The following is a 13,344-nucleotide window of genomic DNA, read 5'->3' on the forward strand; positions in this document are numbered from 1 at the left end:
TGCCCGCAGCAAGAACAAATGTTTATTAGAGTGAGCGTTCATTTGCCTCACCGCACGCTTACTCTGATGGCATTTGGGGGGATGCCAGAGGATGCTCTGTCCACCATGCAGCGTGCAAAGGAGTCGTCTCCTGCTCCTTCGCTGTGTAAGCTAGAGACCCCTGTTCAGTCCTGCTGCTGGACACGAATACTCAAGGAAAAGCCTCCCCTGTGTAGTGCTCATAGTGCTGCCTTCTTCCCTCTGGGAAGGCAGCCTGAGGCCAACAAAACTTTTCCAAAGAGGGGAGGGGGTGATAGGTGTCCCATAGTGGTGCTGCTCCCACTGAACTGCAGGCAGGCAAGGTCCCATCAGGCAGCAGTGCAGAGCAAGGAGGCAGCCCAACAGGCTAAAGGAGTCCAGCCGCTCATTCAGAGCACACCACAGGCTTCCCTGAGATCTTCAGGTCATCGAAGGGCAGCAAGGCGAGGAGCTGCAAAGGCCAAGGTGTGGATGTATAAAGATCCAAGGTGGTGTGTCCACAGAGCTGGGGTAGGGGCCCAGACCTAAGTCCCCCACCCCCAAGTCCTAAAGCCTCCCACCTCACTGGGGAAGTGCCAAGAAACCCTTTATGGGCATTCCCCAGGGCTTGAGGCAACAGGCAGCCACCCCAGGCACCCCCGAGCCAATGCCTGCACCCTATAGGGGAGGACAGGCACAACTAGAAACTCCTCTGAGGAGCTTCCCCCCTAACACACTTGCAGAGCCACAGCCTCCCCACACACAGACTCACATCATCGTTGCCATCAGCGAGGTCCTGGGCTGTCTCATTCTCCATATTCCTCAGCAGGGTGTCAGCCCCGCAGTGCGAGAGCATGGCGGCGATGGCGGCATCCTTGCGGCCCACGGCGAGGTGGAGTGGGGTGCACCCATTGTACATCTGCGCATCCACGTACGCCCCATTGCGCAGCAGGAACTGGACAGCCCTGCGGTTGTGGCACTCCACGGCCAAGTGCAATGGGGTCTTCCCGCTTGTGCCCTCCTGCAACCCACAGACCACAAGGGCGTGCGTGCGGGGTCCCCTCAGATGGGTCCCATAGCACCCGCTTCACAGGGTGCAGAGGGGGCAGTCCTCACCCTGACTGCTGTCACAGCACCCAACAGCCCCTCAAGGACCTTTTCTTTCTGCTCCCTCAGAATCCAGTGCCTCCCATTCTTACAGCAGTGCCTGCCCTGAAGCTGGACGGAGTGCTCAAGGGAGCTCAGCCTTACCCGAACGTCAATGTTGGCACCGCTGTCCAGCAGCAAAGACATCATCGGGATGTTCCCCTTCAAGGTGCTGATGTGCAGACAGGCCAAGCCTGGGATGGGGAGGCAGGAGAGAGAACCACAGTCAGCCCAATCCACCCTGAGGCACACCAGCCCTGTCTGCATGCCCACTCTGCTGCACTCCCAGATCCCTGCGTACACAGCTCATGGTCTGTGGCCCAACCCGGCCACTGGTTCCACACCGGGCTGCCTGCAGGTCTCACCTTGCCAGTTCTGGAGCTGCAGGTCGTGGTGGTGCCCGTGGGGCTGTGGGGTGCCCTGCGGCGGGGCCGTGCCCTGCAGCAGCTGCTGGGCGCACTGCATGTGCTGCTGCTCGCAGGCTAGGTGCAGCGGCGTGTTGCCGTTGCGGTCCTGCAGCCCGGGGTTCACTCCCTTGTGGATCAGTGCCTGGATCACACTGGGCTGCTCCAGGTACACGGCGAGGTGCAGCGGGGTCTAGAGAGGAGGTGGGGACGGAAATCAGGGAAGGGGGGAATGCCCTGCAGGACACCAGGCAGGATGAGACACACCAGCCTACAGGAGCCAGCCTGGTGGCACGGACAGGCTGCCAAGCAGGAACCCATCCCTGTCCCGGCACTAAGCGTGGCTAACACCGGGGCAGTGCAAACAGCTTGCTGCCCCGCTGGGCCTCAGCTCAGGGATCACCCATGGGGGGCAGATCTCACTCTCCCGGGTTATCTACCCTGCCATATTCAAGCCATGGCTGCTCCACCCTCCAGGGCAGTCTGAAACATCCTAGGCCTTGTAAAGGACCCCTTCACCCTGTGCTGCTGGGAGCTCTCACACCTCTTTCTCAGGGCGTCTCCCATACCCTTCTTCCCCTCCCTGGAAAGGGGCTGCTCACATGGGACGTTAGCCATGCTCTGGAGGAAGCAGGTTTGAGGGCCTGGAGACAGATTGGGCACCTATTGAGGGAGGACCCACCTTCCTCCCATCTTCTGCCTATCACATCCTCATACCTGGAAAAGATCATTTTGGATCTCCAGCACCTCCCTGGGCAGATGAGCAATACAGCAGAGTGCCACAGCTGGGACGCAGTGGATAATGGCCAGGTGAACCAACCTATGGAGGAACAGGAAGTGGGGGGGGGGGGGGGGGGGAAGAAAAATAAGTCCCAAGTGCTGTGCTCAGAAGCAGGTATCTTCCACTGCTCCATGGAGGAGTGATCTACGCACCTTACCCAGTTCCCTTCCCTTGTCACCAGCTTGGAACTCCTCCATCCTGCCCTCTCCCTGGGGAAGCTCAGCAGCAGGTTAAGACAGGAATGTGGCCTGAGGCTCCCCAGGGCAGTCCTTCACTCTGATCTACATGGGGAACAGACCCTCTTGTTCATGCTGAGTCCTCCCTCACACCTCACAGCATGCACAGGGCTTAGACTCAGCACTGGCCAAAGCCAGACCTCCAACTGGTGCAGGTCCAAAAAGCCTGGGATGTGTTCCCCTGAGCCTAAGGGCTGGGTTTGGCAGCTGCAGAGGGAGCTATGGGCTCTGGCTGTTGCCTGGGGAATTCCAGTAACCCGCTGCCAGCTGCGAACCGCGCTTCCGCTCTCCCCTCGTGCAGGCAGGCAGCCAACGCTGGGCAGAAGCCCGGCACTCGTCCAAGATCACCTGCAGGGTACAGTCCCCATGCCTGCCACGCTGCCGTCCCACACCGATTTCCTCTTCTCTCCCCCATATCCTTATCCTTCCCTTCCAGCCCTGCTGTGACAGTGCTGGCATGGAGCCGGAGAGTGCACAGGGACACTGGGGCCATCAGAGCTGGGTGGCCAGCATGCAGTCCTGCTCCTCAGGACCCCACAGCCATGGGGTGGCCAGGGAGCCTGGAGTCCCCCAGCCCAAGGAAAGGCTTTGTTTCCAGCTGGGTCTGACGCCAGCCGCTGTGCACTCAGAACAGAAGTGAGACCGTGACAGAAGCAGTGCCGAGAGGGAATTTCCAGTCCCCTCTGATAACCTGCTGCACTTCCAGGCCGCCCTGGAAGGAGGGACCAGTCCCAGCCACTGTCGCCACTGCACTGGGTGGCTTTTATCTCTGTCAGATGTCAGCTCCAAAGTGAAACCCAGGCTCTAAGCAGGCTCCTGCCACTCATGCTGCTTGCTGAAGGCAAACAGGGCTGATGGACGGAGGGCAAGAGCTGTGCCAGCCCCAGCAAGACACCCTGCTCACCATACAGCCCAGCTCTGGGATGGCACCTGCAGTGAGAGGTGGACAGCATCCCTCACAGGCGGGAGGGCAAGACCTGGCCCCAGAGTGCTGCAGTGAAGAAGTGGGGCTGCCTTCTCACGAGCTGCCAGGTGACATGAGTGTGCTGAGAAACCCAGAGGCCACTCTCCCAAAGTTAAGCCCCATTTTTGGTGACAAAACAAGGCTGGTTCCCCTTTGCTCTGCCATCAGGGGGAAAAGCTATAGCCAGCAGGAGAGGCTTTGTCCCCGGGGAAGCCCCGGGTCATGCTGCAGCAGAGAACTCCCCAATAGTAGGAGAGGCCACTCACATTTGCCACTGCACCACCACGGGGTGCATCCCCACTGCCAGTGCTCCCAGGGCAGGGGAGGGGGCTGTGAGCCAGGGCAGAGCATCTCCACGGGCAGGGGCAGAGGCACAGCCAAGGGGCCCAGGCCAGGGTAGCAGAGGGCAAGAATGAGGGGCAGAGCTGCAGAAACAGCTCTAAGAACACCCCTCCCGTTGGCAGGCTCTTGCCTGGGTATGATCCAGGCAGGGGGATTCCCTGTGAGCTTTGCATCAGGCCTCTGGTCCCTGCCGTGGCACCTGCACCAAGGTGTCCTTTGCCTGCTTGCAGGGACAGCCCCTGTTTCTCCACACTGGTTCCCAGGCACCACATGCAGAAGGCCATGGGATCTGCCTTTTTCAGGTACGGAAGAGATACAACTGCTCAGGCAGGGGACTTCCCAAGGCAACTGGGCTGGAACTTTAAACCTCCGCTGCTTTCACTTTCCAGAGCCATGCTGGGCTCCTGGGGGAAAGAGCAGAGCCAGCGGTCTCTCCCCACCACAGCCAGCCCCAGCCTGCCCAGGAATCCCCCATCCCCTCTGCCCCTACCCACAGCACACCACGCCATCACATGGGGACAAGTGGGGCAGTCACCAGGGGATGTGGAAACCCCAGGCAGCTGTTCCTGGCTTGGGTGACTTTGCAGCTCAGCAAGGCAGCAGACACTCAGGGCTGAGCAAGTTTGGGACCTATGCCGCAGAGGCAACGGGGTTGAGCATCCCCAGCCACCTGGAGCTCAGGCTTTCACCCCAAAGCTGGGATGTGCCTGCTTCAAAGGATTGCTTTCACCCTTCCCTCTTCATTCTCCACCTAGGTCCAGCCTCCTCCTGTGCTTTCATTTCTGCATTTCCCCCCCCCCTCCTCATTGACAGCCCTCAGCTTCCTGAAATGGCTGCAAGAGCCGTGAGCTACTTGGAATCACGGCGAGGACACCTGGAATGAGCGCACCAAGAGCACGTGTGCACCCTGTGCCACAGGCTGTTGGTGCCAACCCGGAATCAGGATTGCCTCCAGCTAACCCGGGAAACCTCCTACCCCTGGGAGACATGAGGTGCAGGCATCGTGCCAATCTCCACCTTCTCCTGGCCAAGGCTACATGCACACATCTCCGCCATGGCAGCGTGCAGTCCAGCTGCTGACAGGCTGCTGCATGCAGGCACACAGCGCTCACAGCTGGGCCTCAGAGCCAGGGCACAGTGATGGAGAGATACCTGCTCGCTGCCAGGCACCACTCCTCACCCAGCCACGTGCCTTGGCCAGAATAAACCCTCCACCCCTCCACGCTCAGCCCCTCTCTCTGCACACCTCTGCCTTCTCTGCTTGCCTGCTCTCCACCTCCCCATGCTCCTGCCTGCAGCTGCGGGGTGGGTGCCCAGCAACGACTTTTGGAAAGGGCAAACATGCGTTTGGAAAGGGCTGTGGATGGAGGAGCTGTGGGCAAGGGAAATGTGGTCAACCTAAGAGTACAGACTGCTGGGCTTGCTCTCACCTTTGCCACTTGCTCACCAGCTCCATCCTGGCACAAGCAGTCTCATTAGTGCTCTGAATTGCAAAGGCACAGGGCATCCCTGGAACAAGGCGATCTACCCATCATCAGAGAGATAATGATGCTGGAGCAGAGAGGTCAGGACCATCCCTGGGGATGTCCCCAGGTCTGAGCATGCCATGCCCAAGGCAGTCCTAATTGAGGCACAGGAAAGCATCCATTTCCATAGTGCTGTCCATCTCCCAAGCTTCTGAGTGACCTCAAGTGCCTGGTAGGAAAACTGTCTGCACCTGAGGATTGGAGACAGGAGAATGGGGTAAGGGTGACACCAGCTCAGACACAGGCGGAACTGAGGAAGTCCCAGCAGATCTCCAGCTATCCTCTCCTCTCCCTCCAGAAAAGGGGAAGACTGTGCAGATCTGATCATGCAGATCCCCGCCATGTGTAGAACAAGACACCTTGTCCTCAGAAGTCTCTCCCTTCACTATCTAACCCCAGAATCACCTAGGACAAGGGCTCCAGCGTTCAGTAGAATTAGCTTTTTCCTAGTATTCTTTTCTCTTTCTACTTTTTTCTCCCTTTCTAGATAAGATCCCTGTCTGCAGCAGGAATAGTTCACTCCCAGCTCCTCATTTTGGCTGAGTGGAGCAGTGTGAAATCATGCAAACAATTAACACATGAAAAAGTTGTTCAGGAGAGGAAATGGCCCCAGCAGCAACATTATGGAGAGCAAGGGAGGAGGAAAACAGCAGGGGAATTCCACACTTACCCTGCTCTCCTGTTGCAGCCCCGTAACCTGCACTGCTAACCGCTTCCTCAGCCATCAGCATGAACCTCTGCCAGCAGGCTCAGCCAGCACAGCCCCATCCTGCCCTGCAGCCCTCTGCCAGCCCAGCCTGGCTCCCTTCCTGCATACCAATGCAATGCTGCCCTGCTCCAAAAAGCTGTTCCAGCTGCCCTCCGGCAGCTCCAAGGGAGCAGCGAATCCCAGCCAGCTGTAGGCTCATCCCCATATCCCCTGCTCCAGCCCTGGGTCTCCTGTTGTGCAGGTTTCGTTTCCCTTTCCCTGGAGGAGGGGGGAGGAAGGCTGCTGCTATTGGGACCAAAGAGAGAGCTAGGAACTGATGGAGCAGGGGAGCCAGCCTCCAGCTTTCCTGTGGTGCTCTGCAGAGGGTCTGGTGTAGCTGCTGGCGATGAGGGGTGCTGGAGGCTGCCTGGTAGGGGAGGCACTGCAAGAGGGCTGTGGGTGTCTTGTTTTCCAGTGAGGTGGGGAGATGAAGGTGCCCCTGTTCACCCACATACGGCACCCCTGGCCTCACACCCTCTAGCCTCTGCACCCACACATGTGAGCATTCTTCTCAGTTTCTGAGCAGATGGTGTGTCCAGGATTGCACAAGCACTGAACATCAGATGCATCAGATGCAACACTGCTCCCTGCAATACAGGGGTCTGTCCCACACTACCATCACTGCAGGGATGGGCCCAGCCAGAAAGCAGGCCGTCTCACCCCAGAGGGTCATGGCTGAGAAGCAAGATGAACAATTGCAGTAAAAGCAGCAAACATCCCAAAATGCCACAGCCAATGGACCTTTTAAATGGAGCAAATTCCCATTCTCACTCATCAGGAGGCAAATACATTCTCCTACAGTTTCTGTACACGCTGAGATATCTTGAGGTCAGAGCAGCCTCTCAGAAGAGGACAGTGCCTGGACTTTGCCAGGGCCTGTACAACGCACCCCAGCAATCATCTACAGCCTCGCAAGTATCCTCACTGCCTCAGGATTTTCTTCTAATGAGACCAGCAATGGGTCCTGGGTATCTCAGGGCCCCCTCAGCCCTGCATGTGCCCCATCAAAGGGGCTTTCCACCTCCCAGATGCACAGAGTATCACATGGAGCTCATCGAGAGGTGCCCAGTAACCACTTTCACAGCTCAGACCCCATGGCCTCTCTTCCTGCTCAGTCACATCTGATTCCTTTTATCCACATTGTATTAAAAAACCCCACAAGCCAACAAAAATCAAACTTTCTGTGCTAATTTGAGCTCAACCCTTTCACAGCAGCAGCTAAGCCTGCCTGACCTGAAGCCCTTCCCACCTCAACCGATCTGTTACAGCTAGGCAGCAGGCTGCTGCATCCCAGGACATGGAAATTTCCAGTCATTCCTTCGCTTCCTCTGTGCTGAAGTTCCCTGTGCCTCTCCCCAGCTCCAAGGCAAACCAAGGCAGGTGGAAAGTGTGAAGAAACTTCCTCCAGGCCAGGCTGAAGTCACCCAAAACGGGGGAAAAAACCTCTGTGCCTGCATGATCTCAGAAGGCTGTGCCAGAACTTACCCACCTTACACCAAGGCTGTACAGGGGACCCCTGCAGCAGCCAGCAGCTTCTGGGGCATCCTAAAGGAGCCTGTGCCCTCTCCTGCACCCCAAACTCCTGAGCATGTACAGAGGAAGAGCTGAGAGTTCAGGAAGGGGGAGCTGGACACAGAAGGTTCCGCTGTCCCTCTGGCCAGCCCCACATTAGGACTCATTCTCTTGTCTGCCCTACAACAGCAGTGTGCTAGGAGCAATGCGTGACAGACTTGAATTTCCCTGGCAATTGGGCAAAGGAGATTTCCAAAGGTCCTCTGGAAAAAACAAGAGCATCCCTCCTTCCCACTAACCACAGCCAGCTGACTGCTGGGCAGCCAGCTACAGCCCAAGGGACTCGCAGCCAAACAGCAACCAGGTTTGCTCTCTGCATCCATCTTTTCTTAATCATTCCTGAAACTGTGTCTCTCCAGCCCTCTGCTTCTTTCACAGTGGTTTTCCTTCTGTCACACACACTTGGATCCAGGGGTTCAGCAACACCAGTGATCAGGAGGGCAAGCATCGAGCAGGCAGCCTGGATGGGTCAACCTCTGTTCCCCTGCACAAGGAAGACCTCTAGCACAGAGAGACATGAGGTGGGAGGATTATGACTGGCACACGCTGGTGAATGCTGAGAAGCAGCTCGTGACCCCACAGGGTGCCTACCCACCCAGGGAAGGGCTCAGTGGGGAAGACCACTTCCCTACCATCATGGTGGAGGAGAGCTCAGAACATCAGCTCCCATGGGGCCCCAATTTTACTCGATTAACTGTCCCCTAAGCCCTTGTTAAGGCATCTCAGCCTACAAGTCACTGGCACGTGATTTCTTAACAGCAGACAGGCCAGCACTTGTCTCTAGTGGAAGGAGGAAGTCAGGCTTCCTCTGCTCCCCTCCCTCCCCAAAACACACACCCAACCAAAACCGCTCTGTCCCATTTTCCATCTGAAAGAGGCCAAGGTATCTCTTTCATGACTGAGCTGGGGTCCCCTGACCTTCAGCCCCACAGAGGAGCCATGCTCCTTTGCATATGGATCCCCATGCGGAAGACAGCTACCCTCCTACAGAGGCATAGCCTTCAGCCTTCTGCAGCATGGCACAGCCAGATAGCTCAGAGCAAGACTACACAAGCTCTACCAGCTGCCCAAGGGGCCCATCACCATGCATCAGGTACTGATGGCATAAACTAGTATGTGGCCCAAGGACCAGCCTGGGCAGAAAGGAAAAACATGTTTTGAAGTTTAAGACAGAATATGCAGTCCTAGAGAGTGGAAGGCTCTGCCTAATTTCCCACACTGGTCCATCAACTCTTCCTCTCCAGAGCTGGCAGAACTGCCACAAGCCCAAGTGAAAGGTGAAGTTTTCCCTTGTGCTGGAATGCAATAGGTGATCTATCTCATTTCACAGGAGCTGGTCCCATACTCACCCCTTTCCCAGGACACTGGACTCATACATCTGCCTGGCGAGGCTGGGAAAGAGAGTTTCCTCAGTGAGGCCCAGCAAAGGCTGAGCTTGTTCGGAGGCCAAGGCACAGCAATATAGCTGCCTGCAGCCTGGTCAGAACTAGCCATGCCTGCATGCTGGAAAGCCCCTCCCTTCACTTCCACATGGAGCAGTCCCACCGGGACTCCATTCAGCAGAAAAGGAGCTGGTTTACAGGGAAGAGATGGCTGCTTGGAGGAGGCCACTTGCTTCTCAAGGAAAAGATGGATGCTTGGAGGAAACTGCTTGTGCTTGAGCTCACAGGCCTTGCTCTCTACCCAGCCACAGAATAAGCAGGATATGTATCACCTCCCTAAGTGCCCCCACCATCTTCTGCTTCTCACCCCATGCCTCATCCCTGATCTCTCCTGCCATGCCAGCTCTGCTGCTCTCTCTTGGGGTGCTGGAGCCCAGCTACTGCAGCTCTGACTTCCCTGAGGCAGAGGGACTGCCAGCAGCACCGGGCAGGCGGGAGGAGAGCTGACGCTTGGGCAGATGATTGTTGGAAGACGGCACCCACACATTTCACTGGCCATCACCCCCCACCTCCCTTGTTAGCCAATTTCCTTCCTGCAGAAACAGGACCCCTTCTAATTTTGAGCACAGGAAGAGCCCGTTTTAGCCCCATTGCTTCACCCTGCCTGGGTTAACGCTCCTCTCCCACAGAGGCAGGCAGGAAGGTTTCCAAGGAGGATCCTGCTGATGCTCCAACCCGCCTGAGCACATGCTCCTCTGCCTCCCATACTTCCCCAACAAGCACTGGGCTGAAAAACACAGCCCGCTCACAGGCACACCGCAAAGCAGCACGGGTGGGCAAGCCTGGGGCAGCTATGGTCAGCAAAGAGTTTTGTCAGATGGAGAGCCAAGACTTCTGCCAGCTCCCTTTGTGCAGGCTGCTCTCTGCTCGGTACCAGCCAGGGCATCTGGGGAAACGGGAACTACTTGGCCAAAACCCCTGAACTTTTTGTGTTTTCAGAATTACAATTACAGGAAAGTGTTGTTGCCCAAGTCTCCTGACATACAGTGATAGCATGATGTTAATTCTCAGCCTGGAGCTGTTTTGTGGCAGATATTAAAGCAAGACACACAAGGAAATGCACCACTGACAAAGATGAAAAGAAGCTGATGGGTTTGTCTGGCTGGATGTAAGGGATGCAGCCTGAAGCCATCTGATTCCTTTTCTCTGGGGACTTTCTGTCACTAGATGAGCAACTGCTCCATAGACTTCAGCATTACTAGCAGCCCCGACTTGGTTTTGTGTACAGAACCGGAGGCAGCTCAGTGAGTCGCTGGGTGTTCTCAGTCCCCATTTGCATCAACTCAGTGGTGGATGTTCAGCATTTCTAAATATAAATGCCGCCTACCTCTGCCACAGGGTCAGGAGGAGAGACAGGAATAGCAGAGGCAGAAATCCACAGCCACTCTAACCACAAGAATAGGGTTTTTTCTTCACAGTGCTGGGAGTAGATCCCGAGAATGCCAGCTCTGACACAGCCACAGCCATGGCCTGCCCAGAGCTCTAAGAGCTGCACCACCAGCTGACTTTTCACTCCTTCCCTCACTCTTTACTGATTTCCTGTTCTGAACTGTGAGTGAGAGAAAACAGAAGAGCAACTGCAACCATTTGGAGAGCTCTCCAAGAGCCTCTCCTGCCTACAGTAACCAAGGCACCACTGATTAATGTTTTCCTAGTTAATGAGATGCTTGTGTTAGGTCTCTCCAAGCATGTCTGACAAGCAAAGGGCTCAGCCACCTTACAGAACAGCCCGAAGCAGCCAAAGCATCTCCAAGCAGCCGGACCTATCAGGTTCACCAAAGAACAGCAAGCAGGGAGCCCTGGGCACTGTGTGACTGATGAGCCCGGGGAGCTCGTCTTCCACAGTTTAAACGACTCCTGGGTCTCCCTGTGGGCACCTTGGCTCTAGTGTTACAGTTGGGAAAGGTGGTGAAGCTCCTCCACTCGGAGGAGCCCCAGAGCCAGCCTGCAGCCAGGACAGGACTAGGAAGCATCATGCAGGCGCCTGACTGGGGAGCGTGGGAGGCTGGTTTAGGATAACCTTGCTTGCTGCGAGACTTCCAGCCAATCCTGGGAGCAGATCCCCCAGCGAGCATTAATGAACTAATTAGCAGATGCACAGGCTCCTTCCTAACCGGGAAGTAAACACTCCAGCTGGCTCCCAGCTCATCTTCAGCCTCAGAACCAATGTGCTCTGCCAGGCAAGGACAGAGCCTCCTTGCTGCTCCCTCTGCTGAAGACATCTGCTTGCTTGTGCCAGTGCCTCTCAGTTTCTCTTCCTCTTGCATCACTACTTGGTATTAAAGTCCAACCTAGGTCTGGAGGAAAGCTTTTGCCCTTCTTAGCTGTGAGCACACTTTGCTCATGCTCTGTATGTGCACCGATGCACTCATTATGAAAACCTTCTGTCGAGGGAACATATGACAGGAAAGCGCTGTGATTAGCTGAACGCAGTTACCAGAAGCCAAACCAAATAACTCTGGTGTGATGCCTCTGCCCTCGAGAGGGCATCACAAATGTGGGAAGCCCCCCCCCCCCCTTGTGAAAAGAAACACTCATCTCTGTCACAGAGGCTCAGGAGGGCAGCCCTGTAGCAGGGCATGCGTCACAACTGTGCTGAAAGCTGTGCTGTGCGGGCGGGTTGGCAAGGCAAGGCTATTTCCACCTGAGAACAAATAGTTCGTGGGTTGCTCGGTTGAGCAGCATCTCTGGCCCTAACACAACCATCTCAAGGTCTTGCCCTGCTTAGCTGATCTCTTGCTTATGTGCTATCTCATACAACCAAGCCTTCCTCCTTGGGGAGGAAACACTGCATTGTCTAGGGAAGAGACAGAGTGGCAGTTTGATTTGCCCCTCCAGTTGCTAGCAGCCCCATAGCAAGTAGAATTTTACTTCCCCAAGTGGGTCCATTCTGTGCCACGTTGCCTGCAGTGCCTCTCCCTGCTCACTCTCTGGACCTGGCTCAGATGCCCCACTGGTCACCCGCCCAAACCCATGCCAGGGTGCCCAGCATCCATGCTCAGCACTAGGACAGGGGCTTACGGAGTCCCTCACAGCCCAGCAGAACGGGCGCTCCTCGGGACAGGGCTGGGGACCACTGCAGATAAACCCGGCTTATCTCTAGGCACCGGCTCCCCGCTGCCGGCTGGCTGCGAGGGGCCGAGCCCGGGGCTGGGGCGCCCGGGCTGGCAAACCCGCCCGAGCAGGGATGGATGGAGGAAGGACGGCCGGCCGGCCGCGGGGCAGGGTCCGCGGTCACTCACGTGTCTCCGTCCTCCGAAAGGTAGGTGAGAGCTTCCAGCTGCTGCCGGCTCAGCCCCCGGGGCGGCGGCTCCTCGGCGCGGCAGGCGGCCGGCGGTGCGGGCAGGGGCTCGGGGAGGGCGCCGGAGCCGTAGCTGGAGTCGAGCCGCTCCTCAGCAGCGGCGGCCTCGGCAAAGGTGTCGGTGGGAGGGATCCCGGCGGCGGGGGGGATCTCAGCGGGGGAGGTCTCGGCGGCGGCGGCGGCGGGGGTCTCCCTCCCGCCCGGCAGCGAGCGCAGCGACTCGATGCCCGAGTCGCACTGCCCGTCCTCGCCCTCCCAGCCCGCAGCCTCCTTGCGGCACTCGCCGCCCTCCGCTCGCGACATCGCTCAGCGCCCGCCGCCCGCCCGCCGCGGCCCCGGCCCCAACACGGCCGGGGGGCTCATGGCCGGAAAGGCGGCGAGCGGCGGCCGGCGCTGAGGCTGAGCCCTCGGCTCCTCCTCCTGACTCAGCCGCGCCCGGCCCCGCCTGCCCGGGATTCCCCCTGTGCCGTGCCGTGCCGTGCCGCCCCGGCCCCGCCTGGTCCCCCCGGCCGGGGCTGCCTCTCTCCTCTGCCGCTCTAGAGCACCGGGAGGGAGAGAACCCGCCCAGGTGCGCAAGGCGGAACGCTGCACTGAGCCGCCGGGGTGCCCCGGACCTGCCCCCTCCCCTGCCCGCTCTGCCGGGGTCCTTTAAACAGCAGACGGCTCTGCTAGGGGTGGGATGGGGCTTTGTCAAACAGGCTCTGTGAGAAACGGCACGGGGGATGCCACTTGCAGGCAGCAGAGATAGGTGCGAGGAGGCGCCTGCTTTTCCCACGTGCATGGTTTAACCCGTTTCAACCACGGAGACACTTCTTGTCTGTCCCGCCTGTACAGGCAAAGGGAGAAGCCAGGCAGTTTCTACAGCTGGCTGAACAAGTCGGTTGG

General features: G+C 57.8%; 1 protein-coding gene across 1 annotated transcript; it reads right to left on the reverse strand.

Annotated features, from left to right (window-relative positions):
* On the reverse strand, positions 1 to 12,943 carry NFKBIE (NFKB inhibitor epsilon). Its single transcript, XM_065679998.1, has 6 exons — positions 12,401 to 12,943; positions 2,265 to 2,367; positions 1,509 to 1,740; positions 1,249 to 1,337; positions 770 to 1,018; positions 1 to 469 (listed from the first exon to the last, which is right to left on the reverse strand). The coding sequence occupies exons 1-6, from the start codon at positions 12,760 to 12,762 to the stop codon at positions 404 to 406; spliced, it is 1,101 nt and encodes a 366-aa protein (XP_065536070.1). The 5' UTR covers positions 12,763 to 12,943; the 3' UTR covers positions 1 to 403.
* Positions 12,944 to 13,344: the final 401 nt, after the last annotated feature.

Source organism: Lathamus discolor, chromosome 5 (assembly GCF_037157495.1).
Source record: "Lathamus discolor isolate bLatDis1 chromosome 5, bLatDis1.hap1, whole genome shotgun sequence".
Taxonomy (NCBI): domain Eukaryota; kingdom Metazoa; phylum Chordata; class Aves; order Psittaciformes; family Psittacidae; genus Lathamus; species Lathamus discolor.

Bases quoted from the DNA above. Each gene is read 5' to 3' on its own strand.
- NFKBIE (XM_065679998.1), bottom strand. From the start codon at position 12,762: ATGTCGCGAGCGGAGGGCGGCGAGTGCCGCAAGGAGGCTGCGGGCTGG. The intron at 1,338-1,508 runs GTGAGACCTGCA...TCCCCATCCCAG, and splicing joins GCAGCTCCAGAACTGGCAAG to GCTTGGCCTGTCTGCACATC. The intron at 1,019-1,248 runs GTAAGGCTGAGC...TGTGGGTTGCAG, and splicing joins GTGCCAACATTGACGTTCGG to GAGGGCACAAGCGGGAAGAC.